Genomic DNA, 22,976 nt, shown 5'->3' with positions numbered 1-22,976 from the left:
ATCTGTCAATTTCACAAGCTGCTATTTCAGTAATAGCTATCCTCCTTCCCCTCCTCCTATATTTTCATTCAGGTGCCTTCTCCCTTCCTTTCCAGTCTTGAAGAAGCGTTTTGGCCCCAAATAACATTGATGCTGCCTGACCTACTGAGTTCCTCCATCATTTTGTGTGTGTTACTTTGGATTTCCAGCATCTGCAGAATTTCTCAAATTTATGATTTCAGTAATATTTTTGCAAAATGGTTTTGTTGAAAAAAATAAAAGATCATTCTTATTGGAACAACAAACACAAAATGCTGGAGGAACTCAGTGGGCCAGGCAGCATCAATGGAAAAGAGTGTAGTTGATGCTTCAGGCCGAGACCCTTCGGCAGAACTGGAGAAAAAAAGATAAGGCATAGATTTAAAAGGTGGGAGAGAGAAACACAAGGTGATAGGTGAAACCAGGAGGGGGAGGGATGAAATAAATAGCTAGGAAGTTGATTGATAAAAGAAAGAAAAGGGGGAGGAGCACCAAAGGGACGCAATGGGCAGGCAAGGAGATAAGGTCAGAGAGGGAAAGGCGATGGGGACTCGTGAAGGAGACAAAAGGGGAGGGGGCATTACCAGATGTTCGAGAAATCGATGTTCATGCCATCAGGTTGGACACTACCCAGGTGTAGTCCTCCAACCTGAGTGTGGCCTCATGGCGACAGTAGAGGAGGCCATGGATTGACATATCAGAATGGGGAGGGTAAGTGGAATTAAAATGGGTGACCACTGGGAGACCCCGCTTCTTCTGGCAGATGGAGCATGGGTGCTCAGCGAAGCGGTCTCCCAATCTACGTCTGGTCTCACCAATATACAGGAGGCCACACCGGGAGCACCAGACACAGTATATGACTGCGAAAGACTCACAGGTGAGTTTATGCCTTGCCTCACAGGTCTGTTTGGGGCCCTGAACGGTAGTGAGGGAGGAGGTGTAGCGGCAGGCATAGCACTTGTTCTGCTTGTAAGGATAAGAGCCAGGAGGGAGATCAGTGGGGAGGGATGAATGGAGAAGGAAGTCCCTTTCTTTGAAAAACAAGGATATCTCCTTCGTTCTAGAATGAAAAGTGCCATTCTGAAAGCAGATGTAGTGGAGATGGAAGAACTGAAAGGGAATGGCATTTTTACAAGTAACGGGATGGGAAGAGGTATAATCCACGTAGCTGTGAGAGTCTGTGGGTTTATAATAAACATCAATTGATAAGCTGTCTCCAGAGATACAGAGAGTGAAATCGAGAAAGGGGAGGAAGGGGTCAGAAATGGACCAGGTGAATTTGAGGGCAGGGTAGAAGATGAAGGCACAGTTGATGAAGTCAACGAGCTCAGCATGGATGCAGGAAGCAGCACCAATGCAGTCATTGATGTAGCATAGGAAAAGTGTGGGGGGGGAGGGGGCAGATACCAGTGTAGGCTTGGAACATGGACTGCTCCATGTAGCCGACAAAAAGGCAGGCATAGCTGGGACCTATCTTTTGTTTGAAGGAAGTGAGAGGAGCCAAAGCAGAAATTATTAAGAGTAAAGACAAGTTCCACTAGACAGAGGAGAGCAGCGATGAGGGGAACTGGTTGGGTCTGATGTCCAGAAAGAAACGGGAGAGCTTTGAGGCCTTCCTGGTGGGGGATAGAGGTGTACTGGGACTGGACATCCACACTGAAAATAAGGTGATGGGGGCCAGGGAACTTGAAATCATTGAAAAGACCCAAAGCATGTGAAGTGTCACGGATGTAGGTAGGAAGGGACTGAACTAAGGGGGATAAGACAGAGTCGAGGTATACAGATATGAGCTCACTGGGGCAGGAACAAACTGAAACAATGGGTCTATCTGGACAAGCAGGTTTGTGGATCCTGGGTAGGAGGTAGAAACAGGAGGTGCGGGGTGCAGCAACTATGAGGTTGATGGCAGTGGATGGGAGATCCCCATAGCTAATAAGGTCTGTGATGGTGTGGTAGACAGTAGTCTGGTGCTCCTTAGTGGGATCCTGTTCGAGGGGTAAGTAAGAGGAGGTGTCTAAGAGAGCTATCGCTGGGCCTCAGCAAGGTAGAGGTCAGTCCACCAGACTACACACCCCCTTTATCTGCAAGTTGGATGGTGAAGTTAGGATTAGTGCAGAGGGAGTGGAGTGCAGAGCATTGAGAAGGGGTGAGGTTGGAATTGGAGAGAGGTTCAGAAGAGGTATGGCTCCATGACTTTCTATCCTTAACTATTAGGCTTCCCCTTCTCCAGCTCTGTAACTCTTCCACCAATCAACTTTCCAGCTAATTACTTCATCCCTCCTCCTTATGGTTTCACCTATCATCTTGTGTGTGTGTCTCTCTCCCCTTGTCCCCCTTTTAAATCTACTCATCTTTTTTTCCCCAGTCCTACTGAAGGGTCTTGGCCTGAAACATTGACTGTACGTTTTTCCACAGATGCTGCCTGGCCTGCTGAGTTCCTCCAGCATTTTGTATGTGTTGCTTGGATTTCCAGCATCTGCAGATTTTCTCTTGTTTTTAACTCCTTTTGGAACCACAGCTCTTTATGGCGGTCCTGGAGTTTGCCAACAAAGATACAGTTCAAACAATGTGATCAAATTCCTTGGGTAATTTTCCCAAGAAGCAATCCACAAGGAAAGACATCTTTTCAGCTGTGCCTGACACAGAAATCACATTAGAGTCGTCTAAGTGTATTCCTGACTTGAAGCCAAGTTCTGACAAGGCACAATTCAGCCCAGATAATCCAATCCCGACAAATAAGTAATTTGCATGTGCACTGCTAAAACACGTCCAAAGCTATATAAAGAAATTTTTAGACGTATAATACAGAAAAACAATGCCTTACCAAAGTACACCAAAACAAATCCACATTTTAATTACTTAAGAATATTGCTTACTTGTATGGTAATTCCAATTTTCTCACCTTCTATATCATGAATATCTTTTCTCCATAGATAAAGGCTAGACATATGCTCCTTGATTCCTTGAGAAAGCCGCCTCCATTTCATATTTTTAAATATAATGTTCTGATTTGACAGCGAATGTGTTTGATAATCTTGACTATCTCTAATAAAACAGTCAATGTAAACAAAAAAATAAAGTTAAAAGAATAACTATGTTAACACACACAAATTTCTAATTGTGACTATTTCAGGATTTGCTTAGGTTGAGCATCGCATCTACTTTCAGATTTATGCTGAGAATACCCTCAGAGCTGTACGTTTCACAGTGGTAATTTCACTGGAAACACTGCAGAAAACCTATTGCCCTTACTGACCATTATAGTTCAAAATGATCAATGATATCCTGTTGATCAGGAATTGTTTTACAGACAACTTCCACGTTTGGGTAATAGAAGTTCACTTTTACAGAATTTACAAATCACTACCCAAAAATTTTCAGATGGAGAATAAAATTCCTTCACAGAATTTGTGAGAAAAAAATAACATAAATAAGCAAAATGTATTCTTTCAACTTGTGTTTCTTGACACATGCACAGATGACAGTTCTATGTCAAGAAAATATTGTGATACAGGTGTTTTTCCTGGAATGCAGGGACCATCTGTACTGACATCTCAAGCTGGTTTTTACATTGGAGTAAAAGTAGATCCAATTGCAGTTAATGCATGAAGAGTAATTAAGGGATTATTTTTCAAGAGAGGTAGTTTGGAGAGGATGGTAAAAGGGAGTCAGTGGAACAAGAATTAGGTGGTGGTGGTGGTGATGCAGGAAGAAATGACAGTCATGAACTAGTAGAAGGGAGGTTGGGGGAGAAAGTTGGGAGAGATGGATGAAAGGGAGTCAGTGCAGGACAGAATGTCAGTGTAATATGAAGTGAGGGGACAGGCCATTGAGGGAGAGGCTAATGGATAAAAGTGGATAAAGGGACCCTCCTATAATTAGGTGATCAAACTTAGAAGTAATATCATAATTATGACCTAAGCTGTTTTATATTGGTTTAAAAGAGCTCCCTGGTTCTGTATTTTGTACAATCTATGAATCCAGGATTTCATATACAGTGGATTCCAGTTAATTGGGACACATCACGACAAGAACACTTTGGCCCAATTAAGCAGCTGCCCCAATTAGCCTAAGTCTCAAGGAAATAGTTAAAAAGATATGAAAAAGACAAACTACCATTTTAACTGAGTAACAAATTATGCATTTGAATGAAACACAAAACAAATTAGAACACTATCGATACTACTACAGTACCATAAAGATGTGCATTTATTCCAAATTGTTAAACGGAGGAATTCATTCAGCACGCATTCTTTTGATTGACTGTAAATGACCAGTATCAGTGCAGACACCTAGTGCAAATAATGGACTGCCTTCATACAACGCTTTCAATGATTAAATTCTCCAAATCTTCATTTTCATTATAACATTCAAGATATTTGTGAATACCTTCAAATTCTTGCTGAAGTAGTGAAATTGTTTCATTTTCACTTCTGGCTGTTTCTGGCATGACCAAGCCTGAATGCTTGAAACCGCAGTGAGTGAAACACTTCTGAATTGTCTTTCAGCTTATTTCTCGCCAACTATCAGTAACAAAAATCACTGCTTTTTGAATACAAACACATGCAACTTCTGCTATTTAAAAACTGTTCACTCTAACCATAGTATAATGTCTAATGGCCACACAAGTGCATGTGACTGTTTGGCAACAGCCTCTCATCGCAATTAAATGACATAGCGTCCCAAATAAATGAGGGAAATCCTGGCTAATTTCTCGATTAGCTGTTGTTCTTTAAGAGTTGTCAGTGGAAAAGCCAAACACACATATATGGTGACCATTTTGCAGAGTTAGTACACAGGGGCAACTCAAAGCTTCCTGTTGCCTGCCACTTTAATTCGTCATCCCACCTCCACTCTTCCTGATCTATCTCTGGCCTCCACCACTTTTATAATGTGGACTATAGAAGCTTGAGGAACAGCACTCTGCCTTCTATCTAGACATTCTGTAACCTTCCAGACCAAATATTGATTTCTATAGCTCAAGCGACTCACTTTCTCTGTCTGCATCAGAATTGATCAATTCTGCCTCAAGCCTTTTTATCTGTGATTTGGTTCAGGCTTTCCATTTTTCAATAGCAAAGCCTGACCAATGAGCAGATCCTGTAGCTCTGAATATTGTATTTTTTTATGTTCTCACTCTCTAGCTACCATAATTTCATAGTTTTTTTGTTCATTTTCTTTATACCTGTCCCATTAACCTCTACAAGTTATTTATACAGCAACTATAGCCTTATCCAATCAAAGATTAGTTTTTGGTCTATTCCTCTCTTACCATCTTCTGTGATTTAAAAATAACCTGTTTGCTTTCTTTCCCAGTTTTGTTGAAAGTCCCTGACTTGAAATGTTTACTTTTTTCCTATTCCAGAGATGCTGCCTAAACAGCTGAATTTACCAAACATTTTCTGCTTTTAACTTACTTCACACTTCTCATTTTAAATCATATTATTTGTCCATTCTGTCACCTTGTGTCCTCTTGCAGCTTATTTCTAACCTCTTCATCATCTACCATACTTTGATTCATGTTAGCCAAAAATTTGAGAATTTTATGCTGAAGGCATTGAAAAACACAATTCCAACATGCTAAGGAACATGCTTTCCAGACACTAGAAGCTAATGTAATTAATTAAAAAATAACATAACTATATATTATGCTATGAATGTCAATGGAAAAGGTAAAATACGGTGTGAAGTTCCAATTTCAAGTCAAACATAGCAGACATCCCACCCTGCAAAAACTCATTTCAGGAAGGTAGCACCATCAATTTGCGGCAGACTTCCGGGAGAGGTGGGATGTCTGCAATACAGTAGCTGCTTAGCAGCTAGCCAGCTAGTTTAAATAACGTTAGCTATGCTAGTGAACGAATGACACCTGTTAAACTCACCTCAACATGCCTTTTACAGTCTTAACCCACCATGGGCAATAGAAAAGTCATTGTTGCAAACAGTGCAGCGAGCAACACTGTCATTATTTTGACTCCTATTAGGCTGGGGTACACTTTAGTGTAGTCTGGGGTGACGTACGCTTTATATATTTTTTGGAACACTCTGCCATGGCACGCTCTCGCTCGCTCACTCTCTCTCGTGGTCGCTCGCGCGCTCTCACTTGCTTTCTCACTCGCTCGCTTTCTCACTCGCGCACTCTCGCTCGCTTGCCTTCGCTCTCGTTCTCTCTCTCTCGCGCATGCTCTCTCTTGTGGTCGCTCTCGTGCTCTCTCTTGCTTTTCCCTCGCTCACTCTCAAAAAAATTGATTTCCGTGATATTGTATGTAATTTGCGGGCATCAGGGAGCCACCATTAATATGCGGGAGACTCCCGGAAGTTCCGGGAGAGGTGGGATGTCTGACATAGAACAGCAGTAGGAGAAGAGGCTGACAAAGCGGGAGGCATAGCAAGAAAGAATGAAGATTTTCAAAAGACATGAAGACTTAAAAGGCTGAGGAACTGAAGTATGGATTAAATGGCAAATCAAAAATGCAGTGTTGACTACTAATGTGCAATATGTGAGACAGGGAAATCCAGAATGATGGATGACTTCAGTGTGACAAACAAGATAATTCCCTGTCTTAACAGTCCCTCTTCTTGGGTAGAACATTCAGCATGCTGGGCCACGGTAAACATCATGTGAATGAGAAAACCTGTATTCTTTGGCACCTTGGAACCTTCACAAGGCTAACAGATTATTTTTGAAGTATAGTCATCTCTTGTAATGTAGGAGACATTATATTCACAGTAAGCTCCCAAAAATGGTAATATGACAACAACCAGATAGTTTTAGTAATATTGCTTGAAGAATTACATATTAGCCAGGCACCAGAATAATTTCGTTTTACTTCAAAATAGCGCCAAAGAACTTTTATCCACTTGAGAGATAAGCTTATTCTTCACAGATTAGAAAAATAAGAGGAGATATTATTGATAAATATAACATCCTGTGGGGTCATGACAGAGTTAACATTGACTTGTTTCAACTCGTGGGAGAACCTCAAAAAGGGAACATAGTTAAAGTTTAGGGGGCAGTTGTTTAACACTGAGGTGAGTAGACTTAGACCACAAGACAAAAAGACATAGGAACAGAATTACCCTATTCAGCTTGAGTCTGCTCCGCCATTCCATCATGGCTGATCCCGGATCCCAACCTCTGCTGATATAGTGTGCTGAATCTCTATAGTTCTGTAGCCAGAAAGTTGGGGAGACTAGGTTATTAGTTTTGTATTTAAGAAGTATTTATTTTGTTGAAAGATCAGTGAACTGAGGGCTATGAAGAACTTGCACAAAACTGGAAATAGGCAAATGTGCCAAGATCATATTGAACATCAGGGCAGGTTTCAGGAGCTGAATAGCCTATTCCTGCTCCTAATATTTTTATATTCTTATATTCTCATCCCAAAAAAATCTCCAACAATATCAAACTCGAGCGTCACTCTTCATTTTTGTTTGCACATCTCTAGATTATGGTTTGAACCTCACGCTTCTGACTCAGATGAGAATGCCTCTGTTGGTGATATATTTAACAAGAATGAAATATTACGGACTGGACAAACATCATACTATTCAAGAAGCTCAAGTCCAATAAGGTGAGAGAAACACAAAACTGGCAGGAGGTAAGGAAGTAGAGAGGTTCAGAGATGAAAAATGCAGAAATGTTACAAGCGTACAGTAGTGTTTGGGGTAAAGCAACTCATTGCTAGAGGCTAACAAATTATTATGGTTCAGCCTGCAGTTCTGAATATTGTAATATTTAAGTCAATACATTTGACTGAATAAATTCCATGAAAAAGAGTCATTATTAGAAGTATAAAAACAGTAACAATAGATTGAAAGTCAATGAAAAGTGAAGTTTGGTTATTAACAAACTGTGATTACTTAAATTCCATATTCTTTTTCTTGTCATGATTCTTAACAACTAAAATAGCTACCTGTCAATTAAATTTATCGTGCAAAAGCAGAATTCCAGTTAACAGCCAGACTTAAATGATTAAATTCACAATTAAATTGATTAATTAAAATAGTTGATATATATTTATATCCTTATACAGAAGTATAACCATTTTTATCCTTCATTGTCAAAAATCTCACCCTATTGCAGGTGATTTCCTCTGAGAACTCAATGAACATGTATATTAATTTCTACATTTTATTCATGAATTTATCATTTGACGTATCTACAGATATTTGTTTTTCTATCCCACAATTGGCACTCTGATACCTTCCTATTAATATAATGATTCTCATTTTCAGACTTTAATCCTGGATATCTACTACAACAGTCAATAAATGTCGGTTTCAGTAGCTATAATAGATCATAGACGTTGTTCAAAATAAAGTTAGAGCTTATTTGAAGCTTAAACCAACATCTTCCAAAACAAATTTTTGATTGTGTATCAGCGCTGTCCTTGTGGAAAGCTACTTATTTATTTCTTCTGAATACCACCTATTTCAAACCTGCTGCAATAGGTTTATGAACATAAAAAAATAAACTATACATGATCAGTTTTAGATTACAATGAACAATTGCACTATGCATGTCCACTGATTCAGTTGAACTACATTAATATTCATAAATAATGACCTTCCACCCATGGTAGAGTCTTTTGACTAACCTGACTTTCTTCTTCTCTTGAATACTAATAGGAAAATCTCGCAATGGTCTGTCAGCTTGTTCAAATGCATCTCCCAATGAATCTCTTCTCTTTAGTGAAGTGCTGAAGTAATCGGCAAGGGTGCTTCTCCGTCTGGTCGAGGCTGAAACACTGTGAGATCTTCTTACCACAGTCTGATAGCTAGGCAGTTCATGCAAGAGTGGATTGATAGCGAGATTAAAACCTAGAATTCAGTGAGATGAAACAAAAATGAAGAGGAAAAACTATTTGATCTATTTCTTCATTAAATTTGATAACACTGTTAACCAAATGTAAACAGCTTTCCAAAATAGAGCAGCTTTCATACATTTCAAGATCTACATATAATAATCAGCAACAAAAAATCATCAAAGTTGCTGGTGAACGCAGCAGGCCAGGCAGCATCTCTAGGAAGAGGTACAGTCGACGTTTCAGGCCGAGACCCTTCGTCAGGACTAACTGAGGGAAGCGCTAGTAAGAGATTTGAAAGTGGGAGGGGGAGGGGGAGATCCAAAATGATAGGAGAAGACAGGAGGGGGAGGGATGGAGCCAAGAGCTGGACAGGTGATTGGCAAAAGGGATGTGAGAGGATCATGGGACAGGAGGTCCGGGGAGAAAGAAAAGGGGGGGGGGAAGAAACCCAGAGGATGGGCAAGGGGTATAGTCAGAGGGAGAAAAAGGAGAGAGAGAGAGAAAGAATGTGTGTATATAAATAAACAACGGATGGGGTACGAGGGGGAGGTGGGGCATTAGCGAAAGTTAGAGAACTCAATGTTCATGCCATTAGGTTGGAGGCCACCCAGACGGAATATAAGGTGTTGTTCCTCCAACCTGAGTGTGGCTTCATCTTTACAGTAGAGGAGGCCGTGGATAGACATATCAGAATGGGAATGGGATGTGGAATTAAAATGTGTGGCCACCTCCCCCTCGTACCCCATCCGTTACTTATTTATATACACACATTCTTTCTCTCCCTCTCCTTTTTTTCCCTCTGTCCTTCTGACTATACCCCTTGCCCATCCTCTGGGTTTCTTTTCCCCCCCTCCCCCTTTTCCTTCTCCCTGGGCCTCCTGTCCCATGATCCTCTCGTATTCCTTTTGCCAATCACCTGTCCAGCTCTTGGCTCCATCCCTCCCCCTCCTGTCTTCTCCTATCATTTTGGATCTCCCCCTCCCCCTCCCACTTTCAAATCTCTTACTAAATCTTCCTTCAGTTAGTCCTGACGAAGGGTCTCGGCTGGAAACGTCGACTGCACCTCTTCCTAGAGATGCTGCCTGGCCTGCTGCGTTCACCAGCAACTTTGATGTGTGTTGCTTGAATTTCCAGCATCTGCAGAATTCCTGTTGTTAACAAAAAATCACGTTCACCTCACAGGTTCCAAGTTAAACAAATACAGAAACAACTTAAAAATACTTTTCAAAAATTAACCTTTCCTGTTTTTACATGGTGGCATGTTCTACTTGCACCAAAAGGCATCAAATATATGACAAATTTGTTACCCTTAATGAACATCAATAAAACTGTAATTCACTCAGGAACAGTGGGGTGGGGCTGAGGAATATGGGGGTCAACTGGACTCTTTTCCTTCAGTTCCTAATTTTCTCAAGATTCTTAATTCTCTCATATATCTAGTAGGCTTATGTACCTTCTTCATTAAAAACAGACAAAAATAGTTTAATTCCACTGTGGTTTTATTATTGATTATAAATTCTTTTGCCTCTATAAGAGGACAACACTTACCCTCATTAGTCTTTTCCTTTTTATGTACCTATAATAGATCTTCCAGTTTGTTTTAAGTTTTTATTTGGTCTATTCTCATTTTCTATCTTGCTTTTTATAAAAATATCAACTTCTTGGTTCTCCTTTGCTGAGTTCTAAAATGCTCCCAATCCCCTCAGTCCTTGATTTGATTTTTCTTATCAGCCATGAATGAATAATTTCCCACTTGACCCTTCAAAGAATATTACTTTTGAAAATTAATAGTGCTTAAACTGCTAACCATTATATGCTCCCTGCCATACCTTCCAATATATTCGTAATCAACCACATCCAACTCTCCTCTCTTGTCATTTATCTTGTTGAAAGTTGTGAGCATACTATATGATATCTTTAATTTGGTCATTTTGACATTTTTCTGCGTTTTGGCCTAATTATGAAAATCAATAGAGATGTCGCATCAGGTCAAATATAGGGAAGAAAACCTACTGGAACTGACCACCTACTACCGATGAATCAATACTCTGTATAGAACATATCTTAGAAGAAACACTGACCGTAGGAAAGACACAGAATGCACATGGAACAGGGAGATTTCAATGGGGACACAGAACTGTGCAGAATGAGACCCTACAACCCACCATGATGCCAATCTAAACTACACCTAACAACCTGCACGTGGCCAGGTCTCCCTATTGGGAGTTGACTCCCTATGTGCTCTGAAATGTCACTATCTGCTTCTAGCATGTCATTTACAGGGGTCCTTTGGGACTGTGACTGACATGCTTGAATGTTTCAAAAGGCACAGCTTCTGGATGTTCCACATCCATATCAATTCTTTCACTTTACATTGTCCTCCATCACAGTGTAAAAGAGATTACATAACAGTTCTAGCATCTCATATCAGTCATCCATAAGGTGATTTCAGATTTCACATTTTTATTGGTTTCAGAATTACATGTTTGCATTCACTGCTCAGCAGGATCCCAGATCCCCTTCAGTGTGTACTGCCTCCTGTTGACTTTTTTCCACCTCTGCAGATTCCAGCATGATAGCCCCCTGGAACCATAGTATATGTGAAGTGAATGGGGATCACTAGCTAGCCATTAACTTTAGCTTCAATTTATTCACATTATTTATTGATTGATTGATTGACTAACAGACATTCAGCATGGCCCTTCTGGCCCTTCAAGCCACACCGCCCAGCAATTCCCCAATTTAATCCTAGCCTAATCACGGGACAATTTACCATGACCAAATAACCTACCAAACAGTATGTCATTAGAATGTGAGAGGAAACTGGAACACTGGTGGAAACCCATATGGTCATGGGAAGAACGTACAAACTTCTTACAGGTAGCAGCAAGAATGAATAATTAAGCTGGCGGTTAACATATCAACTGTTACGTTTTGCATTATTGTGCAAACACGTATACTGGAGCTACACTAGTCTGGGCAAGTGGAGAATATCGCATCACACACCTGACTCATGCCTTGCCATAGTGTAAATCCTGGGAGAGTCAGGAAGTGAATCACTCAAGACCAGAATGAAGGCCTTTTATCTGATCTGTAGTCACAAAAAAAATGAAAATCTAAATTGCAGATAATCAATGGATCAGGGAGGCTAAAGACAGGTACAGGAGGAAGCTTGAGTGGAAACTCCAGCAGAACAACATGAGAGGTCTGGAGGGGGATGAGGACCATCACTGGGTTCCGGTAAACTAGCAACAGAGGAGCTGAGGGCAGTGTGGGCAGGGCCAATGAACTTAACCTGTTCTTTAACAGATTTGACATTGTGACCCTTGCTCATCCCCCACATGAGCCATCTGTCGTCGGCCCCCATTCAACACATGTTCCACTCTCCCCTCCTACCCCTCCTCACAGTCCCCCACCCTGCTCTCATGACTATACCCCTCCCCCACACAAAACCACCACAGTGGGCTTCACAGCTGAACAGGTGAGAAGACAGCTGAAACGTCTCAACCCAAGCAAGGCTGCAGGACCGGATGGTGTCAGTACCAGGGTGCTCAAAGCCCGTGCCCCTCAGCTATGTGGAGTACTTCGCCATGTATTCAACATGAGCCTGAGGCTCCGGAGGGTTCCTGTACTGTGGAAAACGTCCTGCCTCGTCCCTGTGCCGAAGACGCCGCGCCCCAGCGGCCTCTATGACTACAGACCGGTGGCATTGACCTCCCACATCATGAAGACCCTGGAGAGACTTGTTCTGGAGCTGCTCCGACCTATGGTCAGGCCACACTTAGATCCCCTCCAGTTCGCCTACCAGCCCCGACTAGGAGTTGAGGATGCCATCGTCTACCTGCTGAACCGTGTCTACGCCCACCTGGACAAGCCAGCGAACACTGTGAGGGTCATGTTTTTTGACTTCTCCAGTGCGTTCAACACCATCCGCCCTGCTCTGCTGGGGGAGAAGCTGACAGCGATGCAGGTGGATGCTTCCCTGGTGTCATGGATTCTTGATTACCTGACTGGCAGACCACAGTACGTGTGCTTGCAACACTGTGTGTCCAACAGAGTGATCAGCAGCACTGGGGCTCCACAGGGGACTGTCTTGTCTCCCCTTCTCTTCACCATTTACACCTCAGACTTCAACTACTGCACAGGGTCTTGTCATCTTCAGAAGTTTTCGGATGACTCTGCCATAGTTCGATGTATCAGCAAGGGAGATGAGGTAGAGTACAGGGCTACTGTAGGAAACTTTGTCACATGGTGTGAGCAGAATTATCTGCAGCTTAATGTGAAAAAAACTAAGAAGCTGGTGGTAGACCTGAGGAGAGCTGAGGTACCAGTGACCCCTGTTTTCATCCAGGGGGTCAGTGTGGACATGGTGGAGGATTACAAATACCTGGGGATACGAATTGACAATAAACTGGACTGGTCTAAGAACACTGAGGCTGTCTACAAGAAGGGTCACAGCCATCTCTATTTCCTGAGGAGACTGAGGTCCTTTAACATCCGCCGGACAATGCTGGGATGTTCTACAAGTCTGTGGTGGCCAGTGCTATCATGTTTGCTGTTGTGTGCTGGGGCAGCAGGCTGAGGGTAGCAGACACCAAAAGAATCAACAAACTCATTCGTAAGGCCAGTGATGTTGTGGGGATGGAACTGGACTCTCTCACGGTGGTGTCTGAAAAGAGGATGCTGTCTAAGTTGCATGCCATCTTAGTCAATGTCTCCCACCCGCTACATAATGTACTGTGGGTGGGCACAGGAGTACATTCAGCCAGAGACTCATTCCACCGAGATGCAGCACAGAGTGTCAAAGGAAGTCATTCCTGCCTGTGGCCATCAAACTTTACAACTCCTCCCTTGGAGGGTCAGACACCCTGAGCCAATAGGCTGATCCTCGACTTATTTCCTGGTATAATTTACATATTACTATTTATGGTTCTATTACTATTTATTATTTATGGTGCAACTGTAACGAAAATCAATTTCCCCCTGGCATCAATAAAGTATGACTATGACTAAAATCTAAAATCAGTAGAAGATACTGTAAATGGGTCAGGAAACATTCATGGGAAAAGTTAAGATTTCAGGTCAGAGACACTTCATCAGAGGTCACCATGGAGTTTCTAGAGTAAATCTGAAGTTCGCTTGCCACAGTATTTATGAAATAGGTCCTGTTTTATTTTGGCCACTAAGTAGTACAAGAGAAATTCACAGGAAGTGATTAAATTATCTAATCAATTCCTTCTATCTAATCGACATTGCAATTGAAAATCTGTGACAGCTGAAAATCGCCTGATGCGGTTTATTCTCTTACTTGCTCAAATCCCAATGTTGTTGATGTCGGCAAAGGTCATATTTAATAGAACAAAATTATTACGGTTAAAGTTAAAACTTTGGTACATCCCCATGCGTGGTGTACAGTATTTCAATTCAGAAACGCACTGAGCTTTGTTGGCCAGCCTCAACCGAAACTACAGAGCACACAGAAAAACAAGTTTGTTTTCGTATAATGAAGACAGACTTTTCAGTGCTCGGAATACCATTCACTCCCACGGACCGAGCCTCAGCTTCAGGCCCAATCTCTCGCCAACGTAATCGAGAAACTTCGGCTCACCCGCCACGCCTGTTTCCGGTGCTGTAACCTACGGGGACTAACACCGATCGCTTCGAACTCCCTACTCTTACCGGAGTTACTGGGATTCAGCGAACTCTCCTCATACATGATGCCCGCCATCGCTCAGCCAGCTGCCGTTCCTCCAGGTGTTACGGCCGCTTCCTGTCTGTCCGTTACCCTCGCCCACTCGATGACGCTGCTGGACAGGATCGGCGCTGCAGTCGCTCAGTCCCGGGGTTCCGTCTCCTCGGGCTATCCTCCCGGACCCGAGAGCGATTTACTTTCTCTCTTTTGGGTTTTGTAGTGGCTGGTGAGACTGACGTGGAAATCAGACAGAAGGTGCCTGACTCCCCCACTCCCGCCCCAGAGTGGGTGGCTTTGTATACCCTACATGTTTCTTCTCAACACTGGCTGGTCATGGGCGAGGAATTCTCAAGTGTCAACATGCATATATTTCTTCAAGGAGGTTTTACCCACAGGCTTAAATCTTTTACCTGATTTTTTTTTCCCTGAGGTAGGGCTTAAGAGTATATTTTCTGTTTCAGCAGCTTGATGTTGGACATGCAAACAATATAGCCTGCATGAACTAGCCAACATGCAACTAGGGGGTCTTCTAGAAATACGGACCTGGCACGATACTGGAATTAGTCTGGTGATCCTTTCATTGAATTTGATGGATTTTACAGGCATGTCACTGGTTGTACCTTTCCAGTGCCTTGAGGTACCTTCTCAAAATAGCCCAGGCCTCAGAAGCTTGTGGAAGAGCAGGGATTATTCCTATGCTATTGACCATAAGTTTTCACCAGGTCAATGATAGATATCCTTTCCCTCAGATGATCAAAAACTCTGCTATCTTGTCTGAGGAAAAGGTGAATTGAGAGGTAGCTCCCAAGATATGGTCCACAATGTGAATCATTTTTGTCAGTGAAACATGCCTCTACTGTAATGTAATGTTAGGGGAGGATCTTGGAATAGGGTCGCAGAATGCAAGGTTCTCATATGCCTAATTGAACAAGCCATGAGGGTTTGTGAGGGAATTTGAGGAATATATTCCACTCTGAGCAAGGCACTTAATCACACATTGCTGTAGTGTCTGTGTAAGGAGTGGTGCCCCACACAGACTTCCAATCTGCGCCTTGTAAGGCATGAAAATGCCCAACACAGGCCTCCCATGGCCTGAGTCGACATTCCGTCCCTCCTCCATTTGACTGAGGAAGCCAAAGGCATTGATGAGATTGAAAAGGGCCAATTAAATTAGCTGCTGCTTCTCCTTGCATATTTTGTTTTAGAATTGTGTGACATAGGTTATGTAAAGTGTCTTTCTGGAAAGATGGATTCATTTTACAATTAGCATATCTATTTGTTTAGTCATTTGTGCTCTTCTACATCTTGGGTAACATGTTGCACTGAAACTATTGTGCAGTACTTAAGAGTTTGCATGATAGTTTGCATTGCCTTTCAATTATTTTGTAATATCTAAAGTTGTGCTTTGACTGAATCATGCCTAGAACAAAAAGGAAGAGGGCTATACTACCCAGTCATCTCAAATCCTGTGCAATGATGCAGAGGAGTTCCTCAGGCGAGTGTCCTGGACTCAGACATGTTCAACAGCTACATCAGTGACTTTTCTACTCAGTGTTCTAATCCTTCCCATGGTTCATTACAGACCTTCCCTTCACAATTAGATCAGGAGTACTGATGTTTTCTGAATAATGGATAGTATTTAATTCTGGTTCCTCAGAATTCTCACAAGTTGAATCTGACAGATGAAATTTACTGTGGGGATCCCTGAGAGGTGGCTCCAAAGATCTGGTCCAATCTTTATTGTCAGCATGCAGCAAGATCTGACAGTGTTCAGGCAAGGGCTTATAATTGCAAGGTAAAATTTTGAGTCACACAAGTTCTGTCACAACAACACTCTATCTTCTCATCAACATCACCCATCTCCTCTATTTAACAACTAGGAGGGAAACACTACTGATAAGGAATCCCTCAGAACCATCAATGCTATGACTATCAGAGTGGGACAGAAGCTGGGTAATTCTGTAAGCAGTGTCTCAATCTCTGATTCTCCATACTTTTTCCATCATCTGTAAGTCATGCTAAAAACAAAGGTTGTAAAGCTCAGTCACATCCATGACTGAATAGTTAGCTATTACAACCATCTATCTCCTACAGTAAACATCCATTTTGTCCTCTTCTTATACTTCATGATTGTATTATAGATTTTCTACAAGATGCACACAAGTTCTGCACAAAACTTCAATAACAGCACTTCCCAACACAAATATTTCAGTACCAAGAAAGACTACCACCTCTAAACCACACACCATTTAGATTTATACATCTCTTAGTTTTTTCTCGCTGAATTGTCATGTATTTAATATTTCAATAATATTGTAAACATATTGTTTGATTAAGTATGCTTTGTTATTTATATAATTCATTATGGGTTATATGTAAAAGTACATGAATGGCATAAGACATTATGATCTTTGTGATCTCTGACAATCTTTGTGATTGTCAGAGAAAATTACCGTTGTCAACTAGACTTTAATAAAGACTCAGAACCCGGTATTCAGTTTAACTACTTTATTATGTGATCACGGAGAGCTGCTCATTAGAAGATCTGCAGTTCTGCCTAAGCAAGCGTAAGCATGGTCTTTTATACACTAGAGTACGTGCAGTTCAGCAGTTTGCAAAGGTTGCAAGTTCTGTTCAGCCCTGTTAGGTATCAGCAAGTTTCCGGATGCACCTGTACCTTACACAAAATTAGACCTAGGGTTCATTAACCATGGAAACAAACTGTTAGACGTGATGCCTTCCAGGCAACATATCAACAGTTCCTCATTAACCACAAGATCCAGTGTTAGTTAATACTGGTGAGACTGACCCATTCTACTTTCTGTCTTGCTGTCTCCATGATTCTGTCAACTCTTAGTCCTCAGGCTTAATTTTATTCCACAGCGGTGCACATAATCTTATTTTGGAAACAGTCAATTTTGAATTATCAGCCACAAAACCTTGCAATGAAAGCAGGAATGTCAGCCAACAAAATTACAAAAATAGCTGGAAAATGAAGCATCAAGGTAAACTCTACTTTGAGCTATTATGAAATTTACTTTAGAAAATAAGCATTGTTCAAGGGAGAGAGACAGCATCTGTCTTTTCTAGGTTTAAACATACAACCTCTAAATAATGTTAAAAAGTTTTTTCTGTATTGTTAATTTAAAGTTTCATATCATAAAAGTGGAACAAAGTGAAAGGTTGCCATGCAATTTTAAGTCAATTGAGAATTTATAAAATGTCTAAATGGAATTAATTATGCAGATTAAAACCAAATATTCCTTATAAATATATTTAAGGAGTGTTGTAGATGTATGCAAAAGCACCTTTCAACCAGGCACGCATATTCTAAGTAATAGCTTAACAAATAAAGATATCAAATGTATAGTTTAATTTTGTACATATTACTTTTACCTATTACTTTAAATTGAAATGTTTGTTGGTTTACAGGTCTATACAGTGCCTGTACCAGATTATACCTAAGTATTCCCAAAGAAGGCCTGATCTCCATTAATGGCATTGCATAAACCAGTGGTGTCATCTTCTGCTCTGCCACCTTTCTGGACAAGGACTCACTGCCTCTCAGTGATACTTCCTTTGACTTTGAATCCACACAGATGTATTTGATGACTTACAATGAGCTTGAGATGGGCTGGCTTCAAAATGCTGACCCCAGTCAACTGAAAGAGAGATCTGGTGGCCAATTGTTCAGTCATGGCCCCTAGGTGAGTGTGCTGCCTGAAAGGCTGTGGAGATGAGTTGGCCAGTTTATGAGCAGACTGGATCAACAGTGGAGTCTTGATCTGCAGGAACACACACCAGATTAATATTATTTCATCCTCCTGACCCAGTAGTTACTTAACTGATTGGTTTGAAATACAGGCATCTTGTCCCTACTGTCTTGACTGTACTTCTCAGATTAAGCATTGATGTAGGCAAAAGGCAGGTAACTATAGACCAGTTAGTTTAACATCTGTAGTTGGGAAAATGCTTAAAGCTTTCATTAAGGAAGAAATAGTGAGGCATCTGCAAAGAAATGGATCCATCAGGCTGACACAGCATGGATTGAGCAAAGGCAGGTCCTGTTTGACAAATTTACTGGAATTCTTTGAGGATATAATGAGCACTGTGGATAGAGGGGAACAGATAGACATTACTTACTTGGATTTCCAGAAGGCATTCAATAAGGTGCCACATAAAAAACTTATCCATAAGATAAGGATACATAGAGTTGGGGGTGATGTATTAGCATGGATAGAGGATTGGTTAACTCATAGAAAGCAGAGAGTTGGGATACATGGGAGTTTCTCTGGTTGGCAATTAGTGGTGAATGGTGTACCACAGGGGTCAGTGCTGGGCCTGCAACTGTTCACAATATACATCAACAATCTGGAAAAGGTGACCGAGTGTAGTGTATCTAAGTTTGCTGATGATACTAAACTGAGTAGAAAAATAAATTGTGCAGAAGCTATGGAGAGTCTGCAGAAAGATAATATAGGTTAAATGAGTGGGCAAGGGTCTGGCAAATGGAGTACAATGTTGGTAAATGCGAGGTCATCCATTTTGGATGGAAAAATAAAAGCAGATTATTATTTAAATGGTAAAAAATTGCAGCATGCTGATGTGCAGAGGGAGTTGGAAGTGTTTGTACATGAATCACAATGGTTGGTTTACAGGTGCAGCAGGCTATCAAGAAGACAAATGGGATGTTGGCCTTCATTGCTAGGGGGATTGAATTTAAGAGCAGGGAGGTTATTCTGCAACTCTACAGGGTACTGTTGAGGCCACAGATGGAGTATTATGTGTAGTTCTGGTCTCCTTACTTGAGGAAGGATATACCAGCCTTGGAGGCTGTGCAGAGGAGGTTCACCAGATTGATTCCAGAGATGAGGGGGTTAGACTAGGAGGAGGGATTGCGTCGGCTGGGATTGTACTCACTGGAATTCAGAAGATTGAGAGGAGATCTAATGGAAACATATAAGATTATGAAAGGGATCGTTAAGATAAAGACAGGAAAGTTGTTCCATTGGTAAGTGAGACTAGAACTAGGGGACATAGCCTCAAAGTTCAAGGAGAAGATTTAGGATGGAGATGAGGAGGAACTGCTTTTCCCAGAGAGTGGTGAATAATAACCATATAACAATTACAGCACGGAAACAGGCCATCTTGGCCCTTCTAGTCCATGTGGAACTGTTACTCTCACCTCGTCCCACCAACCTGCACTCAGCCCATTCCTTTCCTGTCCATATATCTATCCAATTTAACTTGAAACGACAACATCGAACCTGCCTCAACCACTTCTGCTGGAAACTCATTCCACACAGCTACCTCTCTCTGAGTAAAGAAGTTCCCCCTCATGTTACCCCTAAACTTTTGCCCTTTAACTCTCAACTCATGTCTTCTTGTTTGAATCTCCCCCATTCTCAATGGAAAAAGCCTATCCATGTCAACTCTATCAATCCCCTTCATAATTTTAAACACCTCTATCAAGTCCCCCCTCAACCTTCTATGCTCCAAAGAATAAAGACCTAACTTGTTCTGCCTTTCTCTGTAACTTAGGAGATGAAACCCAGGCAACATTTTAGTAAACCTAGCAACACACATCAAAGTTGCTGGTGAACACAGCAGGCCAGGCAGCATCTCTAGGAGGAGGTACAGTTGACATCGACTGTACCTCCTCCTAGAGATGCTGCCTGGCCTGCTGTGTTCACCAGCAACTTTGATGTGTGTTGCTTGAATTTCCAGCATCTGCAGAATTCCTGTTGTTTGCATTTTAGTAAACCTCCTCTGTACTCTCTCAATTTTATTGACATCTTTCCTAAAATTCGGTGACCAGAACTGTACACAATACTCCCAATTTGGCCTTACCAATGCCTTATACAATTTCAACATTAGATCCCAACTCCTATACTTAATGCTCTGATTAATAAAGGCCGGCATACCAAAAGCTTTCTTCACCACCCTATCCACATGAGATTCCACCTTCAGGGAACTATGCACCATTATTCCTAGATCTCTCTGTTCTACAGCATTCTTCAATGCCCTACCATTTACCATGTATATCCTATTTTGATTAGTCCTACCAAAATGTAGCACCTCACATTTTTCAGCATTAAACTCCATCTGCCATCTTTCAGCCCACTCTTCTAACTGGCCTAAATCTCTAATAATACCAGAAGAGATTAAAAAATCAGTATTCGTCACTCTTTCTAAGAAAACTGGAGCAACAGAATGTGAATTACATAGGACCATAAGTTTAATGAGTCATATCACCAAGATACTTCTAAGAATTTTGATGACAAGAGCTAAAAGCAAGGTACAAGCTGAAATACATAAAGAACAATGTGGTTTTGTGAAAGACAAAGGTACAAGAAACGCAATATTGATGTTAAGGATACTATCAGAATGAGCTATTCGAGTACAAAAAGATTTGTTTGTTTTATCGACTACACAAAAGAATTTGATAAAATGAAGCATAATAAGTTATTTGAATATTACAGGAAACTCTAGATCTAAATTCGAAAGACTAATCTGTACTGGGAACAAACTATCGCTGTAAGAATAGATGGAGAAGTGAGTCAGTTTATGAAAATCAAGAAAGGCGTTAGACAAGGGTGTGTTTTCTCCCCTGATTTATTTAATGTGTACAGTGAAACAATATTACAAAAAATAAGAGTCATCTTGGGAATCAAAGTTGGCGGTGAAAACATCAATAATTTCAGATATGCAGATGATGCTGTGTTAATTGCAAGTATGCAGGAAGTATAAAACTTAATTGATAGTTGTTGAAGAAAGTGCAAAAATGGGTCTATCTATCAATTGCAAAAAGACAGAATGTATGGTCATATCCAAAAAGAAGGAGAATCCTATCTGCAGGCTGAGAATAAATGGGGAAGACATAAAACAAGTACAGAACTTTTGCTACTTAGGAAGCTGGGTGACATCAGATGACAGGTGCGACATGGACATCAAAAGAAGAATAGGGATGGCAAAAGACACCTTTACAAGAACGAAGAGTATACTGACCAATACTAAACTAGGCATGACAACCCGCCTCAGAGTACTGAAATGTTACGTTTATCCAGTTATGTTATATGGCTCAGAATGTTGGACAATATCCAGTAACACGAGGAAACGAATTGAAGCAGCAGAGATGTGGTTTTTGAGGAGGATGCAAAGAATATCATGGACGAAACGAATATCTAACGAGGATGTCATGAACAGAGCAAACACAAAAAAAGAAATAATGTATCAGATCATGAAAAGGCATTGTAACTTCATTGGACATGTGATTAGGAAAGAGGAGTTAGAATGCATGGTAATTATGGGAAACATTGAAGGGAAGAAAGCAAGAGGAAGACAAAGACAAATGATGATGGAGACAGCAGCCAGAGAACTGGAAATGAATACCAATGAATTGATCCACTTGACCCGAAACAGGAGTATGTGGGCCATGGCAGTCAAAGCTCAAACTGGGCACGGCACCTGATGGTGATGATGATGATGGTGAATCTGTGGAATTCACTGCCCAATAAAGCGTGGAGGCTACCTCAGTAAATATATTTAAGACAGGGTTGGATAGATTTTTGCATAGTAGGGGAATTAAGGGTTATGGGGAAAAGGCAGTTAGGTGGAGATGAGTTCATGGCTAGATCAGCTATGATCTTATTTAATGGCGGAGCAGGCTCAACGGGCCAGATGGCCTACTCCTGCTTGTATTTCTCATGTTCTTATGAACACTCTGAGCCGGACTACGCCTGTGATGGTTGGGGAATGCATGTCATTTTCAGAAGGAGACAAGATCATATGCTATTTCTATACTCAACTAAGTGGGCCATCTGTTTCTGTGTGGCATATCTCACTTTATCCAGTAGAATTGAGAGTGATGATGGGTTACTTCTGTGTCTTGATTGTGCATTGCAGTTTGCTCATGAGTGGAATTTCATTACTCAGTGAGGACATCTAGCTGCTTCCTGGATGTATTACATTGTGGCTAAAGGGTCGGATACCTTTCACAAACTAGGTGGATAAGGATGAAGTTACAAAGAAGCAGAAAACTGTTCCAAGGGCTATAAATGGTGCCTCCATGACAGCTGACATCCAGTCTAATGTGTATGTCTAGATTGTTATCAAGCCCTCGTAAAGAAGTGCATTTTCAACCTCTATTTTCCTGCCTTTGAACAACAACCAATGAGAGAACTGAGATGGATTCCTCTATGTCCCTTATTATCTGGTCAGGCTAGGCAAGCCTAACAATACACCAACCATTAATAATAGAAAACAAGCAGGTGGCAGATGAATTAAGCAGGTGTTTTGCATCAGTCCTCTCTGGAGGATATAAATAATATCCCAGAAGTAGAAGTAAACTAGGAATTGGAACAGAGGGAGGGATTCAGATTGCCACAAATGTTATCCTTGTGTCTCAAATGAATTGGATGGTATAATACCATACGACGCAGAATTAGGCGATTTGG

The 22,976-nt window shown here is 41.3% G+C and overlaps 2 protein-coding genes across 3 annotated transcripts in view; one reads left to right on the top strand and one right to left on the bottom strand.

Moving 5' to 3' along the window:
* LOC140203057 (transmembrane channel-like protein 7) overlaps positions 1-14,758 on the bottom strand; it is a 52,204-nt gene extending 37,446 nt beyond the window's left edge. For both annotated transcript variants that reach the window (XM_072268800.1, XM_072268799.1), the window contains exons 1-3: positions 14,508-14,758; positions 8,619-8,841; positions 2,921-3,063 (exon numbers count right to left, since the gene is read on the bottom strand). In XM_072268800.1, coding sequence (XP_072124901.1) covers positions 2,921-3,063; positions 8,619-8,841; positions 14,508-14,556 — 415 coding nt within the window. In that variant the 5' untranslated portion in view covers positions 14,557-14,758. The remainder of the gene's footprint in view (positions 1-2,920; positions 3,064-8,618; positions 8,842-14,507) is intronic.
* LOC140203056 (uncharacterized) overlaps positions 1-22,976 on the top strand; it is a 159,304-nt gene that overhangs the window by 128,449 nt on the left and 7,879 nt on the right. Inside the window, exon 14 of the transcript XR_011887277.1 lies at positions 7,467-7,592. The gene's annotated coding sequence lies outside the window, so the exon portion shown is untranslated. The remainder of the gene's footprint in view (positions 1-7,466; positions 7,593-22,976) is intronic.

The sequence above is a fragment of the Mobula birostris genome, chromosome 9 (genome assembly GCF_030028105.1).
Source record: "Mobula birostris isolate sMobBir1 chromosome 9, sMobBir1.hap1, whole genome shotgun sequence".
Lineage (NCBI taxonomy): Eukaryota > Metazoa > Chordata > Chondrichthyes > Myliobatiformes > Myliobatidae > Mobula > Mobula birostris.
This window is presented reverse-complemented; position numbering and strand designations above follow the sequence as displayed.